The sequence below is a fragment of the Pararge aegeria genome, chromosome 7, assembly GCF_905163445.1.
Source record: "Pararge aegeria chromosome 7, ilParAegt1.1, whole genome shotgun sequence".
NCBI classification, from domain to species: Eukaryota; Metazoa; Arthropoda; class Insecta; order Lepidoptera; family Nymphalidae; genus Pararge; species Pararge aegeria.
Genome location: NC_053186.1, coordinates 7,226,153 through 7,244,575, shown reverse-complemented (window position 1 = coordinate 7,244,575; position 18,423 = coordinate 7,226,153). Strand labels below are relative to the sequence as shown.

General features: G+C 42.9%; 2 protein-coding genes across 3 annotated transcripts in view; one reads left to right on the top strand and one right to left on the bottom strand.

Annotated features, from left to right (window-relative positions):
• The first annotated feature begins 151 nt into the window (after positions 1 to 151).
• Positions 152 to 6,254, top strand: LOC120625285. Of its 2 annotated transcripts, none has more exons than XM_039892304.1 (4): positions 152 to 299; positions 1,074 to 1,267; positions 2,350 to 2,476; positions 2,938 to 6,254. In XM_039892304.1, the coding sequence occupies exons 2-4, from the start codon at positions 1,263 to 1,265 to the stop codon at positions 3,169 to 3,171; spliced, it is 366 nt and encodes a 121-aa protein (XP_039748238.1). In that variant the 5' UTR covers positions 152 to 299; positions 1,074 to 1,262; the 3' UTR covers positions 3,172 to 6,254. The 2 variants fall into 2 exon arrangements, with proteins under 2 accessions (XP_039748238.1, XP_039748239.1); XM_039892305.1 differs by lacking the exon at positions 152 to 299 and adding an exon at positions 684 to 1,004.
• Positions 6,255 to 9,042: 2,788 nt separating this feature from the next.
• The window catches only part of LOC120625022 (lutropin-choriogonadotropic hormone receptor), a 74,714-nt gene continuing 65,333 nt past the window's right edge, over positions 9,043 to 18,423 (bottom strand). Inside the window, 7 exon segments of the mRNA XM_039891931.1 lie at positions 9,043 to 10,700; positions 11,216 to 11,417; positions 11,825 to 11,951; positions 14,091 to 14,162; positions 14,854 to 14,997; positions 16,686 to 16,751; positions 18,216 to 18,356. Coding sequence (XP_039747865.1) covers positions 9,043 to 10,700; positions 11,216 to 11,417; positions 11,825 to 11,951; positions 14,091 to 14,162; positions 14,854 to 14,997; positions 16,686 to 16,751; positions 18,216 to 18,356 — 2,410 coding nt within the window.

The window sequence follows — 18,423 nt, the reverse complement described above, 5'->3', positions numbered from 1 at the left end:
TTCATCAAGGTGTCCGGCAAGGTGATGACGTATCTTGCGACAACAATGCGACAGGCGTAAATCTTGCAATTACTGCTGTCAAACGTCACTTGTTTATTTATTGTATGGAAAAGTGACGTTTGACAGCAATGATTGCAAGATTTACGCCTGTCGCATTGCTGTCGCGAGATACGTAATCACCCTGCCGGGTTCAACGCCGGTCACTATTCCCAAACAGTGAGGAAATGGATATCAGACTCAGGCTTGGTTACTTTACCTCAACCACACAATAAACAACCCACTTGGGCAGGGTTTCCAGGGTGAGTTTATTAAAGTTGGACTGTTTTCTGTGTCTGTGACATCATAGATCTCAAAGGTTGAACCGAAGGACGTTTCTGCGAATATATCTACCTTAAGTCTGTAATTCAACTGAATAAAACCACTTCAGATAAGTGGTCGGTGCAGGATTTTTAACCAAGCTAGGTTTAACGAAGAAAGATACCATAAATCCATGCATACGAGAATTACAAATTGTTAAGGGTTTCATTGCTTCTGTGCATGTATTGAATGCCGCCACTGCTTCAGACCCGGTTGCCACATTATATATTTAACTACGCGTTTAGGCCATTAGAGTCCATAGAGTCTATAGATTCTTGAATAGTACGTTTATACCTTCTTTGTTTTCTTTACATAAGTATTGCGATCCCATTTCAGGAGGTTTATATAATTAATTAGTTTTATTTCGGGTTTTTTCAAATAACCTTGCTAGACACGTTAACAAAGGCCGCCGAAGACAACGACGTGAACAGCTTCACATGACGCAGCGCGTAGCGACAACAGTTCCACTTGTTTTGTTTATTTATCGTCAATACTTACGGCGCGGCGAGGGGGCGCGGGGCGAGGCGCGGGGCGGGCGCGCTGGCACCGCGCCACCGGATCGCGGTCACACACCAAAACATGCAATTTCTCGGGAAAAAATAAAAGAGTACATCGCGAGCCGACTCCGCTACCGGGCCTCCATACGTGTAAACAATTTTAACATAAAACATTTTATTTAAACGGTCGTACTTACTCCTGAAATTATTTGAACGCAGCCAGCCGCCAGAAAGCGCCCTACGTCGCGTCGTCGGTGCGTCATCAATAGAAAATTATTGAGGCCGAGCCCGCCGCCCGGTCGCGCGATGAGTCGTTGAGCACGAGCGTCCGCGCAGTGTCCGCACGCAATTCAGCTCAGTTGGCACGCAATTAGTGTACCGTAATTGATCAATCAGCAACTTTGTAATATGGGGTAAGTGACCTACAGTAGGCTAATAGGTAATTGTTTTAACGATATGCCTTGCGTACGTGTTTAATAAATAAAACAAGGCAGAACTAACTACTTAGACCTGGCTATTATATTTCTTTCATCCTCAGCTTAGCCTGTTGGGCACATGCTTCAAATCACAAACGCTGCTCCAATGCGAGTTGGTGGTCCAAACTTTGATTTTCGATATGTTGAAGGGTATCAACGGGTCTTTATTACAAAGCTTCCACTGTCGGTCTGTCTGTCTGTGAGCGGGATATTTTTCATAAGCCCCATGAAGCGTAATAGGAAGTTGAAATTGATACAATATGTAGGTATGTGTGTTACTGTTGCTGCTATATTATTTTTGCTCTTATACCAGTTACGTAGGTCAGCACAACATGTCTTCATCAAACTTGGAGACAGAATGTTGTTTAGGTTTTGGTATGTTTTCGACCGACCACCTGTTTGACCTCGATCCTCCTTGGTAATATGGTTGTATAAACACCACTTTTCAGTTTAAAGGGGACAGTTGTTATCTTTTTTTAACCGCAGTCTGTAAGTTTTCCTGTGCATCCGCATATCATTCCGGGTCCTTTCCGAGAAGTTCCTCTTTGCATCAGACTCATTGTAATTTGAAATTTTGCGTCTTAGCTATGGTAATTGGTTAACAATAAACATGAAGCTATTCTGGTTCGACTCATACTGTGTGTAGCACGTGGCGAGATACATACTACGCGAGATATTATTTGGAGATTTTCAAACGCTTACGTTACGTCCATAAAGAGTGCAGACCACAAGCTTAAAAATGTTATGCACTTATTTACTTTATCATCCTTCTTACAAAATGGCAAAATTGGCGTACACTTACATCGTGAATAAGCAAAAGGGCTTGTCTGGAGGATATAAACTTCATGACCTTAGTTAGACGACAATATAGTGGTCAGCGTATCTTTAAAGTGATCGGCGTACTTGTAAGATAGCGTTGTACATCTAAAGAAATCAGCCTACCTATGTAGCCGGCGTTCTTGTAAATTGTGTTGTTCTTGTGTGTTGTTGTTTTTAACTATGAAGTGCTTGTGTTGCAGCGATGCGGGCGGCATGGACGCGGTGTACCCGGCGGCCGCGTCAGCGCTGGAACGCGGGCGCCGGCGGCGGGGCGCCGGCCCTCGCACACGGCACCGCACGCTGCCCGTCACCTTTGCTGAGATCAAGGTGAGCCTCCGCCCACCGCGGGCTAACTGGCGCGGCAACGCCAGTAGCCCGTTATCTAGACGTGACATCGTAGCCCGTGACAGAGCTCGTCCGGTGAAGTACTAGTGTTGCTATTGCTGTGTTCTGATCTGTACGGTGTTGCCGGTTTAATTACAGGCACATATGCCTCAGGTAGATGGACACAGGGCGTCACTTTATAGCACGTGCTCCTCGCATGCCCTGCGAACTGTTGCTCTGTCGGTATAATCAATGGTTTTCCACTTTACATCACATGGGCCATTTGCATAGTTCGTCAATTATTACTATAAAAAGAAGGGTTAGGTTGGTTGGGTCATTGAATTCCCAACCCTTTTTTTATGTATGTCTCTATAATGTTTTTAAATAAATTTTTCACGATTTTCTTTTCATTTGAAATGATATTCTCATGCTAGGCCATAGATTGGTAATGAGTCTGTATACAGGAGGTGGACGAAGACACGCCGAGCGAGGACGTCTGTGCAACCAGCGCTGTGAGCGTCACCAGCGTGGCGGAGGAGCGCCGCCGCCGCCCCGACCTGCTGGACGAGCGCTTCACCGCGCAGTTTGCGGAGAGCCGCCGACGCCGCGCTAGGCGTACGCTTCTGCGCGAGCCCGACGAGGCACCAAGTGCGCCGCGCGCGGCCAGCGAGCCGCGGCCCGATGCGGGGCCCTCCTGAGAAACCGTGCCTCGCCGACTTGCTGGACCAGCGCTTTGGCGCGCAGTCCGCCGAGCGTCGCTGATCCTGCGCCAGGCACGCCCCTCTAAGCAAGCCAAACGAGGCTCCATACATACCACGCGCCACCAGCAAGCCGCAGTCCGATTCGGGGCCCTCCTGAGAAGAAGGACCGCCCCGCTTTGCTGGACCAGCGCTTTGGCGCGCAGTTCGCAGAGAGTTGCTGACCCTGCGCCAGGCACGCGCCTCTGCGCCCGACAAGAACCCGTGCGCGCTACTTACCATCCGCAGCCCCACACGAGCGAACAGTGTTCAGTGGTCAGTTCCGGAGGGTCAGTGGTGTTTTGTTAGAAGCTGAGCGTCGTTGTTTGTGTCGTATTGTTATAAGTGTTTTAATTAAGACCGCTAACAGGTTATTATCGATAAATATATTTTTGTTACGGGATATGTGAATACTGAATATATTAGGTATATGATAGTGAAGTTAACAATTAAAGTGGTGTCCAACTAAAAACCATTATATTCCTAGAACTCATATAATTAGTACCTAAGTAAAATCACCCATTATCATCTAATCAACTAATAGAAGTCTACTGCTAGACCTAGGGTTAGATAGGTCTTTTTTTCTAATTTAATGATCTTTTGCCGCTTTCGTTGATGAAGTCTGCCCACCTGCTGGGGGTCTCCCAACGATGCGTTTACCGTTGCGACTTCACCATTTCAGCACCTTAGGGCTCTAACGCCATGTATGTCCCACCCATTGCCACTCCATCGCCTGGTCATCGTCTGCAGAGGGACTCTTTCTTATGAGAATATATAGTGAGCGACTAAGTTTGGCAGCCACAAGTCATCACTGGTAACTGTTCGAATACTATGGTCACTAACGTTACCCACCCGAGCGCGATTCGGTGGCTTACCTCTTCCGCGAAATTGGACCTTCCTAAATTGATCTGTGTCCTAGACGTAGGTAAACGGATTTAACGACAATTTCGAGGGCACAGTTCTTAATGAATAGGTGCAGGTTAAAGCAAGTAAATACTTGAGCATTAGATATAGTTATATCGTCTTGCTTATTTTCATTCTTAGAGACTATCCTCTTAAAAATAAGTACTGCCGCGCGATTTATCATTCAGGTATGATGTCGCGAAGAAACCCATAAGGGATAGGGGGTGCTATGGCAGTTATTTTAACCCATACGGGATAAAATAATTGCCATTGCTCCAGGTTAGACCGCTACCATCTCAGACTGCTTCATCACTGACCAGGTGAGATTACAGTCTTATGATTTGCCGGCAAGCGGGACGCGTCTGCTGTAAATTGCAGTCTAATCTCTTGTTAACAAACTTATTAATCCAGCGGCAGCGGCGGGGGCACTTACAAATTTAGAAGTTGGCCTCGCGTGGTGCCCGCGCCTAAGGATTTTTAGGTTATTATTTTGTTTTCTTTTTCTGTCCGGGAAGCTCTTTACAGAACGAATATTACCTAAATCTTAAATAATCAAGGATGCAATATCTACCTATTTAAAAATATTTTGCCGCAACTTTAGCTCTGTTTGCATTAACGGTTAATTATTTCTAATTGTCAAACTTCATCTAATTGATACTCCGTTGTGGTATTGGAACAAATACTTAAGTTATTATATACTTGATGTACACTCGAAGGTCAGTGTGCTGATTATTTCAGTCTGGGAGCATACCTGCTCACGACTTGGCGTGGCGGGCACGAGCTATATTGTGCAGCCAGCGTGGCTGAGTTACCTAGCGGTCAACGAGGTGATACCAAATCGAGGAGCGTGAGAACACTTTATTTTTCATTATTCTTTTATAATATTCTTTCTTTAAAAACAATTTGAATCATATTATTAAAAAAATGCCTAACGAAACCGATAGCAAAGGTGATTTAAAGAGTTTACTTACAAAGCGAACATCAATTAAGGGACCCTAAACGGTAACCTACGTTCAAGCAAGTTCAAGTTTCTTAAGCACTCGTTGTCTTTGGCAATTAGAACAATACCATCTCCCTCACATACATTCTGGTCCCCATCTATTGCTTGTGTTAATTCGGTAATCTCTATATCCCATAAATGGTGGAAGCCTTGCTTGTAGCACATGTTAGAAATTTATAATATGCAAGCACCATCGAGTTTAGGCGATCTATCCAATAATGGGGAACTTAAGTGTTTACACCTAGAAGCGGTCAGTGACCTCGGTTAAAGTGGTTTTTACAAGATTTCGTATAAGCATTCCATCATTGATTTTGCAACTGACGAAAACATTATATTCACCTCCTCACCCGCGCTCCTCATTTTGGTGGCATCTGGGAAGCCGGTGTCAAATCCTCCAAATAAATAGTCGCGTTATAGGTCATACCCAGCTTAATTTTGAAGAATTAGGAAGATAATTCTCTCAAGTCGAGGCTATCTTAAACTATCTTTATATCCCTTGACATCAAATCCCAAAGAATACCTATCCTTCACTCCGGGGCACTTTTTGTTAGGACGTCCCCACTTGCTTCAATACCATCCCCTTCGAAAATATTCTTCAAAATATTGCAGCAAATTCGACATCAATTTTGGCAGCGATGCCACAGAGAACAAATTGAGAACAAATTCTTAAAAATTTTAAGAAGGAAACGACTCAGCTCCTCTATGCTGGCGACTAGGTCTTAAGAGTTTTATGATTGTTTCCTTACATGTGATAATCCAGAAGGTTGAAATCTGCACTTTCCACTGAGGGGAGTGTGATGACGCGCCTAACCATTTTCGAAGCAAATGCTACTGAAAGAGTTTGTTTATTGCCCATCTACCCGCAATATATTTTGTTACGTCAATGTCTTTTTACGTACCTATACATTTTCACTACTTAAAAAAAAGAAAAATATTTTTTTTTTTTTAGATAGGAGCTCTATCTTTAGAACCAGTCATTTTCCGTTTCCATAGGTCTGAAAATATGGTTAAAAAAAAATTGAGCCCCCATCAGTTCCGGGTAAGAAACTTCGTTTTTTCAAGTATTAAATACATGGCCAATGACCATCACCACAATGTATTTTGTGCGAAATGTAACAGTGTTCTTGTAATAGTTTTAATGTATAAGTAGATGCTTGCAATGTAAATAAAATTAACTTTTTTATAAACTTGTTTAATTTATTTAAATAATAATAAATAAATAATTCACACTTTCCAGCACTCAACAATAAACAGACAAATCGCTCAACAACTCAACACACAAAATTTTTAACATTAGTTTATTTTTTCTTACTTCATACGTAATAGTTTAACTTATATAAATTAGGCCAATGTAATAACAAAATATCTATAACCTAATTGGATTATTATCTAAAGTCATCGCCTCAAACTAAAAATCATTTAAAATTCATATAAAATAATTTTATATTACAAATTGTAACAGTGAATTTCCAACATACTAAAGTGTTTTCATAAACTTTAAAATAAATATTATCAATTTAATGCCAAAATGGCGGCGGGAATAGATTAGGTATTTAAAATAAATGTCATTAAAATATTTAAAATACTATTTTGAAAATATTTTTTACTAGGTTGGTAAGTCTAAAATTTAGTTATTTATAACCTGGTTTACCTGCAATAGATCTTCTCAAACTGCTTTTTCTTTCAGCACTTATTAAAGAACACGTTAAAATATTCAATACCACAAATTGCCCCCTCATAATACCGCCGTTATTATTTTTCAGAGAACTAATTACTAAGTAATAAGTATCTAAGTAAATAAAAACCTTACGATTGCCAAAAGGCGTACGTAATGCTGAAAAACTGCATATAGTAAAGTTAAGTGGAATTAGGGTCTCTGAAAATGACTGTTTATGAAAATTAAAACTATACGTATACGACAGGTATATTTTCTAAATTATACCTACTATAAATAAATAAATAAATATACTATGACATTATACAAATTTCCATCTAGCCCCAAAGTAAGCGTAGCTTGTGCTTTGGATACTAAGATGACGGATGAATAATTTTATGAATAATATACACAAATACTTATACAGATAAAAACCCAGACACTGAAAACATTCATGGTTATCACACAAACATTGTCCAGTTATGGGAATTAAAGCCACGGATTTTCAGAAATATTATTAAAATTAAGGCATCTTTATGTCAGTTTGAAACGTCGATATAATAATTGAAATAGTTGGTTTGAATTTTTTGCATTGGACGAAAATGTTGCTAACAAAATTGACAGACCGTAGCTATAATTCTATAAATTTCTGGGTCTCCTAGATAGGTACATGCTGAATATTGATCTGAGTCAACTTGATAATACTTATTTGGAGAATTCCCGTGAAATCTTTATGGGGATTCTCTCTTTTTTCCCAAATTGATGTTGCTTGCCTACAGAATTTCCATATATCAAAGAGACATTTTACATTGTTATGGAATAACAATGTTAAATGTCTCTACTACAACGTTGATACTTCGGTTAAAAATTATACTACTTTTGCGTAACATTCTAAAGATTCCGATACTGTTATACTACCCATCATGAATATGTTACGTATACATAATACTACGTAGTTTAATTATACTACGAAATGTAACACTGGTAGGTACTTATGTTCGAATTGACCTTTTTGCTGGTTGGGTCATTTACATTTGTTTACCATTACCAGTCTCGTGTCCCTTTGTTTGTGTCCGTGATCTCTGAGTTCCTCTATCATTTGTTAGTTGAAAACCAGCGCTATTTGTACGGGGGTAACTGTTGAATCCGGGGTAGTCGAGAGCTCGATTTAGTCGAGATCGGCTTTTGTATGTAATATGTATAAACTATAAACTCTTAAAGGCTCTTAAAGACTAGACACAAAAGCTTATCTGAAATACATATTTAAGCAAATGAGGTTTTAGTCGCGTTTCATTTGTATAGACGGAATATTTATTTATGATTATTTATTCGTATTAATATCACTTATCGCTTTGGATCATCGGTAAGTAACGAAATTTAACACTACAAAATAACTTCTGTAAATAGCCCCGAGTTTCTGAAACGCTTACCAATTCATAGGCTAATTAAAATACCTGTTGAGGCTGCAGATTGTACTAACTGTATACAAAGCGTTCGAAAAGTAGAAACCTAATTAGTTTGACATTCATTCAATTAACTCATCACAAAATCTTGATTTTCAGTTTATGGAAGATGAACAGTTCATTCGCCAGTTTGTTCAACGATCAGCATTTCAGCAACTTGGGGTAGTTGATACATCATTCGATTTATTACAAAGATTAAATTTATCTACTCGTAAGAATCATTAACTTGTGTGTAAAAGTAGATTTCAATAGTTTTATTGTCAAAAGATGATCGATATATTTATTCGGTCTTAGCTTCGGGCGCATTCTAAGGCTGTGAGCGTCGCGCTTCGTATTACTGAACGAACCTATACATCAGTACAATTGAGCACTCGGGACAGCATTCGTCACCGGTGGTAATAAAATCTATATCATATAAAATCTAGCTTAAATCTAAAACGTGATCTATTATATAAGTATATTAATATAGCAATAATTTAAAATTTAACGAGTATATACTGTAGTCGAATACTGCTTCAGTGCCGGCCGACGTCCGACCGTCTCCTAATATACAAATAGTTCAACTCACTCGTGCGTCGTTTGAGGGCGCCGCTCCTAAGCGCGGAACATTGGCGAATTGTAAAAACTTACACTAACCGAATGTTTTAATACAATTACATCGTATAATAAATTAACTATCGTATAATATCAACTCTGATTCGCACCTTACGTAGTAAATTTTCCTAAATAAATATATCGAGGCCTCTCGGACACTCAACTCGTCATGGCACGTAATACTGTACGAAACTAATCTACCGCGTGGGCGGGGCCGGCTAGTGGACGGGACATAGGGCGGGCGCGCAGCGTTAGCGCGGCTCCTCCTCGGCCGGCGCCTCTGTCTCCGCGGCTGACGGGATAGTGTGCAGAAGGCGCGGCGCGGCCAGCGGCGGCGCGGGCGACGCGGGTGGCTCGTCCGCCACCACAGCGGGCTGGCGTGTGAGCCGCGGCCGTGCGCCTGCCGCCGCGCTGCCGCCTGAGCGCGACGTGCGCCACGTGCCCGTGGATGCCGTGGCGTTGGAGCCCGACGAGTCGTTGCGCGACGACGACAGGTTGGAGTCCTGCGACGTCTTGCGCGCCACCAACCACGACGCGGCACGACGCGGAGGTGGCGGCGCGCGCCCATACGTGCGCCACGAATCGGAGCGCGACGAAGAGAACTCCACGGACGACGACACGGAGCCCTGTCGCTTGGGTGCCGTGCGCGGCGCGGGAGGAGCGGGCGGCGCGGGTGCGGCAGCGCGGCGACCGCAAGCGCGCAACCAGCGCAGCAGGCGCTCGCGGCGCGCGGGTACGGGCGCGGGCAGTAGGCGGCGGCACGCGCACGCCGTGCCGTGCGGCCCGCGCGACGAGCGCTCGGCTAGGCTGTTGGTGTTGGCAGGCGTCTGGCGGTTGCTGAAGTTAGACGAGTGGCGGCAGCGCCCAATGCCGCGCGTCACGCGCGACTCCTCGATGGCCTTGCAGACCAGCGCGCAATCCTTCTTGAACTGCTTGGTGAGGATGGCGTACAGGAAGGGGTTGCAGCATGAGTTGAGCGGCAGCACAAACACCGTGAACACCTTGGCCTGCTCCAGGGACACAAGACGCGCGCCGAAGGCGGCAGTGAGCGCGAAGAAGGCGATGGGTGACCAGCACAGGAAGTCGGTGAACACGAGCAGTGCCATGCGCTTGGCGATGCGCGAGTCGTTGCTGTTCCAGGCCTGCGAGCCGCGGATGGCGCAGTACATCTTGAGGTAGCAGCCCAGCAGCACGAGAAAGGCCAGCCCGTTGACGGCCAGCAGCGAGGCCACGTAGCCCAGCGAGGCGGGCGAGCCCGTCTCGAAGGGCAGGCACACGGCGAACTTGCGGTAGTCCGACACGCCTAGTAGCGGCAGCGTGGCCGCCGCCAGCGAGAAGGCCCAGCCCGCCGCCATGACGGCAGCCGCGTGGCGCAGCGACAGGCGCTTGTTGAGGTGCATGGCGTGCGTAATAGCGTAGTTGCGCTCCAGCGTGATAACGGCCAGCGTGTACACGCTCAGCTCCGACGACAGCACTCCCAGGAAGCCGGCAAGGCGGCAGCCACCCGACATTTGCCACGCTACAGCGTGTGCGCGGAATTCACCCAGCGTACCCGCGTCCACAACAGCCAGGAAGCCGAGGTAGGCGCCCATGCAGAAGTCGGCGGCTGCCAGGTTGGTGACCAGGAAGCGCGGCACGTCTATGCGGCTGCGGCTGAACAGCAGCACGAACACTACGGTGCCGTTGCCCAGCAGCGCCAGCAGGAACACGGCCCACACGCCACAGCGCAGCGTCCACCAGTCGAAAAGGTCCACGCACGGCAGGAAGGGGCCCGGCAGCGGAAGGCAGCGCACGCGCCGGGCGACCGCCGACGCACGCAGCTCGGCGCCTGCGCCTCCCCACGCGCCTCCCCATGCGCCTGCGCCCGTCGCGTTCACTGGGGACGAGAATTCCTCATCAACTCAACCCCAATAATTACACAATTGTTTTATTGTAGTCCTAAATTGGCAGCTAGTGCGAGGCAACGCACGCACACGCACATTCACCTAATAATAGCTCGCTGTAGTAAATATTAGAAGATTTTATTTTTTATTTTATTTTATTTTAAAAGCTGTTTGTTTGTAAACATTTGTTAAGCGCTGTAACTAAATCTTTGGAAGGAACCAATCTCTGCAACACAGGTTTTCCTACCGCAGTCCGCAGAGGGTAGGGCATTCAAATCTCTGCAACCAAAAATTCTCAAGCCTGAATAAATTATTATTATTACTATATCGATACAGAAGTTATATATAAAATGATGGTAGTTGTGCGCTGGAAGTAACTGGACATAAACATCAGAAAACCATGGAATGTACCTAAGCATTCTCACGAAAGATGTATGTCTATTGGGTCCGTTTAGTCCTTGGGGACAGAGCGTCCCAGTGTGGAAAAGCACGTGTAGTGGCTACTTACAGTAGTGGGGCCAGATGTCTGTGGCGTTGGCCCAGGCGGCGAGGTCGACATGCGCGGGCGGCAGTAGCACCAGGTCGCTGAACTGCTCCTTTTCACCCTCCTCTCCCTCACCGTCACCCTCAACACCTGTGCCCGCACCCTCCGCACCTTCCATGAGCGGCAGGAACTCGCAGCAGTGGTACGCATACGACAACACTAACGTCTGGAGGAGTAACATATTCATGTTACTTATAATTTGAACTACGAACGAAGATTTTGACCGATTGGTTTATAGGTTCATCAGGGGCTTAAATTTGTTTTAATAAGTATTATAATACCTTAGTTAAATAAAGAGGAAACACAGATTATAAATAAGATTTTAAAAAGATTCTCTAGTTTATAAGTTCCCCAACTGACGTTAGGATGTTTTATCTTTGACTGAGGAAGTTGTTGAAAAATAACACTTCGCGGGGCAGTGCCGATAGCGCCGTCACACCTGTATACTAAACAAGGCTTAGTCTCGAAAACACGCGAAGCCACAGTTCGCCAGCTAAAAGTTGAATAGAACACTTCCTAGAGTTGTGTCAGCGATGCTAAAAGAATTGCAGCTTTGTCTCATTTAAGAGGTACCTGTATCCGCGGGAACAGCTCGGGCGGGTGGAAGCGGCGCAAGGCCGGGTTGTTGTGAGCCTTGAGATGCAGTAGCCTCTGAAGCCCGCTGGCCGGCAGCACTGGGAAGCGGTTATTGCCCACGTTCCTGCACATCCACCACTACATAAATCGTAGTTTACTTTTACGCGATCGAATATGTAAACGTAAGGAGAAAATCTCACACGGCAACCTGACCTCTATTACTTTTAGTGGATAGGCTGTCGACACTTTGTTTTTTTTATCAATTGATTGACTCCATTTTGGTGATGATAGTTTTAATGAGCGTGTCCCAGAAACTAAAATTTTAATTACGGAACACACAAGTAGTCCCAGGAACACTCTTAAGTCATATTTGGTTCTTCAAAAGAGGCAACGCTTATGCTGTCTTTTGTTTATAGACCTAGAACGTCCAGTGTTAGTAATAAAGGTCTGTGCTGCAAGCCAATCATTTTCCCAAAAGGAGAAATAACTTAATATAATATTATTGGGTCTGACTATTGGAGTGAAAATAAAATTTGGGGTGGTGTAAGGTTTCTGGAGGTTACGATAAAATTGATGCCTTATCGTACTTTAAAACGAATAAGCAATTTATGGATAAGTGAGTTTTTTGGATTAGAGTTATTGGTGGGAGACTTCCGCCTAGAATAGTTTCTACCCTACAGACCTTACTTGTAATGATTCCAAGCTTGCGCTTTTGCGGCACAAAAAGTCTGAGGTGATGATCATTTAAAGGCGCTGCGACACCGAAAAGCATCGAAGCACAAAAATTCTGTACAAGCGTACATTTTGTTACCTCATAGAGTTCTCCACAATGTTCTTAAAGGCGTATAAAGTCCAACGATCTGCACTTGGGCAGCGTGGTGCACTACGGCCTACACCCTTCTCATTCTATGAGGTGACCTGTGCCCTGTATTTGGCCGGTAATGGCTTGATAATAATAAGCGGTGATAGCCTAGTAGTTCAGACTTCGGCTCACTTTCAGGGGCCGAGTTCGAATTACAGCAAGCACCTCGAACTTTTATAATTTACTAGCAGACCCCTGCGACTTCGTCCGCGTATGAGTCAATCGAGAAGCTACAATATATCTGATGGTAACAACATAATCTTCGTGGCTAGCTATGTACCTACTATTATTTTACGTGGTATTTTAGTTGGTACATACATACATACATCCATCCATACATCCATCAATCCTCACAAACTTTCGCATTTATAATATTAGTAGGATGGTGCGCATGCATTCGATCGTTGTCCCATATGCCTTGCGACATATGTTCTTTATCTCCGACGATATTTATCAGATCCTTATTAAAATAAGACCATACATGCTTTATAGTATACACTTTCAAATAAAAAAAGAATTATTCAAATCGATTCAAATTTAACGGAGCCATGAAGTAAAATTGATAAAAAATTTCATCCCATTTCCCGTAGAAAACTTATTGTTTATCGGGATAAAAAGTATCTTATATGTTGACCCGGAATATCAACTACCACTATACCAAATTTTATTTAAATCCGTTCAGTAGATTTCACGTTATGCCCGGACAGACAGACAGACAGACAGACAGATAGACAGACAGACAGACAAAAATTAAATAAAAATCGGTTTTGGACTCAGTATCGATTATAAAGCATCCTCCAGTAAAAATTTTCAAAATACAGAAATCTTCCAGTTACAGTTTTATTAAAAGTATAGAATTTATGTGCGTTTTTAGCAATTCAAATATCACTTGCTTGAACGGTGAAGCAAAATATCGTTCGGAAACTTGCTTGCTTGAGCGTTCTCCATAATGTTCTCAAAGTCGGATGGAGTCCACTAATCCGCATTGGACCTAAACGGCCACGGCCTAAATCCTTCTCATTATGGAAGGAGACCCGTGCCCTGTAGTGGACTGGTAATGATTGATATATTGATGATGATGGGTTGATAATGATCATGACGATGTTAGATGTAACTGACTTCTGTCCGCGGCTTCACTAGCGTTAATATGGATTTGCCAATCCCTGTGAACAACTTATTTTCTGGGTGAAAATATGTCCCATTTTCTGTCCCTGACTTCGTGTATGGAAAATTTTATGACCATCTCGGTTGCGTAAGTAAGTACTCGGTTAAGGCGTGAAAGCTTTAGAAACGAGCTCAAAATCGCAATTTATAATGTTAGTGAGGATAAAACCAGTTGAATTAAAAAAACTAACTAAACTACATGTATTAAAACAAAGGGAACTATAATAATATACTCACAAATCTTCTAATTTAGAAATGGGAACAAATGTTTCCATGTCGATGTGCTCTATTTGGTTGTCCTCGAGATCTCTGAAACGATATGCATTTATTATAACGTGGAAGCTCGCAGACAATGTAGTGTCCATACAAGTAGCAGCTATCCAACCTGCTTTAAAACTGTAGTGTAATCTAAGGAACTGTAAAAGCCATATCAAATATAAATCATCTCGAAAATAGCATCTCTTTTCTAACTGTATCACCTTCTTGCCAATAAATTTTAATTACCTAATATCTTTTAATATAAACCGCACTTGGCCAGCGTGGCGGACTTTGTCCCCCTTCTCAGTAGTAAGTAGTAAGTCAACTCGGCAGCCAGAGGGGGTTAACGAATGGGTGCGATGCGTAAGATTGCGGCGTCATCCCTGCCCTGCGATTTTGTTTGCGCGCGGGCACTCTCAATGAGTATACAAAGAAGACTCTATACAATTACTACACGTATGATTAAAAAATTCAAAATTCAAGGTTTTCGTGTATCTCAACACTATATTAGAGTAGAAAAAGACGATGGTTCTAATGCTTAGAGTGCCAAGTGTAAGATTTTCTAGGTTTTCTAGTTACAATACTGCGAAAACGTACTGTCACTAGATAGCGCTCTTTTGATACCATGTAAATCGTAGTTAACTTTCACTCGATCTAATAAGTAAATGTAGGTAGAAAATCTCACAGTAGGCAGGTCGTTGCATATTCGTAGTTAGCGAGTGGGGTTCGGAAGTGCACTCACAGCAGCTGCAGCGCGGGAGTGTGGCGGAAGGTGTCAGCAGCCAGGCGGCGCAGGCGGTTGCGCGCTGCCAGCAGGTCGTGTAGGCGTCGCAGTCCAGTCAGGGCACCGTCCGACAGCGACTCGATTTGGTTGTCCGAGAGCTCGCTGCAACCACGTGGAGGTTGTGGGTGCGCTGGCTACGTTTTGAACCGCATTGCACGGAACTACACTGTGCGGCTGAGATAAATAATCTTTGGTCGTGTAATTGCGCTGCAGTGTAGCACCGTCCAGTTCGGTTCAACCTAAAGTGTAATTTTGCTTGCCTACATCACCCCACATCGTAGAGCGACCGACAAGAAATACGGATGCGTTGATGTTCGCTGCTGTAAGACACGCAACTTTAAGTAAATATAGGAGAAAATTCCTGTATGAGCGCCATACCAATACTTTTTATGTTCGGCCGGTTTTACTCAAAAACGTACCTACCTATGCGTACTAAATTTGAAGGCGTAAGCAAAGATATTTACATACTTAATTTATTCTCACGTGACGATCGGTGTGCGTATGAGCCTATGGGCTATTCAAAATTTAATGTATTTTCGTGCTAAATTTTATAATTCCGGTCAGCCGTTTGGCGAGATTCTTGAACTATTACAATTGAATATTTGTTATTATTAAAGCGATTATAAAAGTTTAAATAACGTCACAATGATCAGCCCGCCTTCGAAACTTTTAAAGTGGCCACTGTTACAAAGTCGCTGTTGAGTGTTGACCCAGGTCACTGACATTCGCGCTAGCAACGCGCGGCGATCGAAACACAATCGTGACTCGACGTACTAACCTACGATGTGATGATGCGTTTTTAAACGTCGCTTATTTTTTTTCGAGGAACGTATGTTCACGGTTATTGGCCCTAACAAATAAAAATATTTAAAAGCGACTTATTTGTTTTTATAAGAAAACTAACAAGCAAGCGAGCTGGTGATTTTGAAAGGATTTATTTATATGCCCCTTAAATAAGACCATTATAATACTAAGAAGAAAAACCGCAAAAGGCAGCTGGTTCTAAAATTTACATGGGCGTAATACCAGATGGTTCGATCCACATCACCATATCTCTAGTGCCACATAGGATTAAAACTTCACACGTTGACGTGGGTACCTACTATCGTCTCTGTTCGACACCTCTGACCTCAATAATTTTAATTTCGTCTCCAGTCGGTTGACACCATTTTAGGGCTGTAATTCGTGAAGCTGTAAAATGAGTGTCCTAGGAACTAAAATTTGGCTTGTCACTTGTATCACCATTTGTATCAACTTATCTTCTAGCAATCAAAGAGGTCAGTGGTCTGGAAAGACTGATGTCACTTTTTTGTCTCCAACTGATCGACGCCATTTTGGCGTTGTAAGTTGTGAAGCTGTAACATGAGTGTCCAAGGGACTAAAATTGTAATTACTAAACATAAAACACCCTACAAAATTAGTTTAAGAGATACTCGAATGTTATGTATGATACGAGTGTCCAAGAAACCAAAAGTTTGAATTAATAAAAACAATAAAATATTAATTCCAGAGTTATTTGGCGCGTCAAATGGGTCATTTATGTAGGTAGGGACAGCAGACCCAGTGGTAAATAAAAAATTCAACTAAGACGAGTAAAGTGAAATCGAAGGAAATGAAATTTGAATTACTAACAACACTAATATTAGTTCAAGAGACAATCGTAAGCCAAATTTTAGCGCTTCAAATGGCGGAAAATTTTAGCTGTCATTGGTATAGGAACAGCTGACCCAGTGTTGAGCAGTGGTGGTCTTGTAAGATGAGTAAAGTAAAGCGGAATGTTCTCAACTTACAGCACACGCAGCTCGGAGCAGTTGTGCAGTGCGGGGACACTTCGCAGCTGGTTGGAGCGCAGGTCTCTGAGGAATTGATGCCACAATTTATAATAAATGAATGATTGTATGAATGAATGAACCATTGAATGAATGTATATACCTACGAATGAATTTAGGTAATATAAATTAATTTCAATTATAAATTCTATAAAAGGACTTCAGTTTACTTTTAATGAAACCGAGTTAGATCGGAACAGCAATGCTATTTGCCGGTAGAAAAATGGCGGCATTGCGGTACTACTTTGGCGGACGAACTCAGTCACAAAAAGCTCTACTAGTACTACGTAGTTTATCGTGCGTTTTTGTTTAAGCGATTAATATCACTTGTTTTAACGATGGAGGAAAACATCGTAAGGAAACCAGCATTCCTGATAGTTTCTTACAATGTTCTTAAAGGCATGTGGTCTCTAGCAATTTGCACTTGGTCACGGTGGACTATGGCGTTAACCCTTCTCAGTCTGAAAGAGACCTCTGTAGCGGGACAGCAATGCGCTGATAATAATAATGATGATATGTTATTAGTCTGCTAGAATTAGGCAACAATAGGCTTTCCTTTGTCATTTGTTTTATTATAAGACATTTATATGTAAGATTATATATAATACATAAGACATTACTGATTCAGATTATGAGCACTTCCGAGCTGTAAGCAGATAGCCTTCGTCATAGCGCGCAATATTTAATAATTCTAATGATAGGATAAGAAGTCGCATGTAAAGGAAATCAAACATTCAAAGATGGTATGTGACCCTGTAATCCGATGCCAAACGGGTATGTGAGTAATTGTACGTAAATTCAAGCGTGACCTTCGAACGGTATATTATAAATAATATCCTTCGAATTATTAAATGTACTTTGGTGTTTAAGCTTTGTAGTGACAATGCTCTTAAAACGCATAACTGCAGTCGGCAATTAGCAGGAAGAGCAATAGTTGTAATTGGCTGAATTTGAGGTTGTTGTCAAAACCTTGGAGTAATTAATGATTTTCTAGATTTTACGTCGCAAAATTGTGTAGCAAAAAACGAAGCTTAATAAAGTGTTTAAATTTTTGTTGTAAATCCTACAGTTGTTCAGTGCCTACACAGGTAGGCACTGAACAACTGTAGGATTTACAACAAAAATCTAATAAACGAATTATTGTATGATATTACTGAACGTCTGTGCAATTGTATGTAATAAGGTCGATATGAGGATTAGGATGCTCAGGCGAAACGTGCGCAAAGAGCTTTTTTTAGAGAATCATATCGTAACTTATAACTATAAAGGTATAAAGCAAGCTAAACTTAATGTTCATTCGCTTCATACATGCACATAAGCACTGACTACCCAACATTTTTATTTTCATTATTTGTGTCTACGTGGAGGATTTTTTAAAGGCAATCTCTTGTATATTCTAAAACTCAATGGTTTAAAAGAACATAAGCATTTGCCAGCAGTATGAAGGCTCGTCGGTGCTTGTGGAGGTGTCTGGTGAGTAGCGGCACTCACAGCGCACGAAGCTGCGGTGCCTGCGCGCATAGGTCAGGTGGTGTGTTGGTGAGGCGTGCGCGGTCCATTCGCAGCGTGCGCAGGCGCAGAGAGCCGTTGAGAGCGGGCACGCCGCCTAGCGCGCGGCACTCTGACACCACACTGTGGACACGAAACGGATCAGACAGTGGAGCAGTGATTATGCACACGATAACAATAACAAATAACA

Excerpts from the sequence above, each read along its gene's own strand:
- LOC120625285 (XM_039892304.1), top strand. Across the intron at positions 2,477-2,937 it reads TCACCTTTGCTGAGATCAAG|GAGGTGGACGAAGACACGCC; the intron begins GTGAGCCTCCGC and ends GTCTGTATACAG.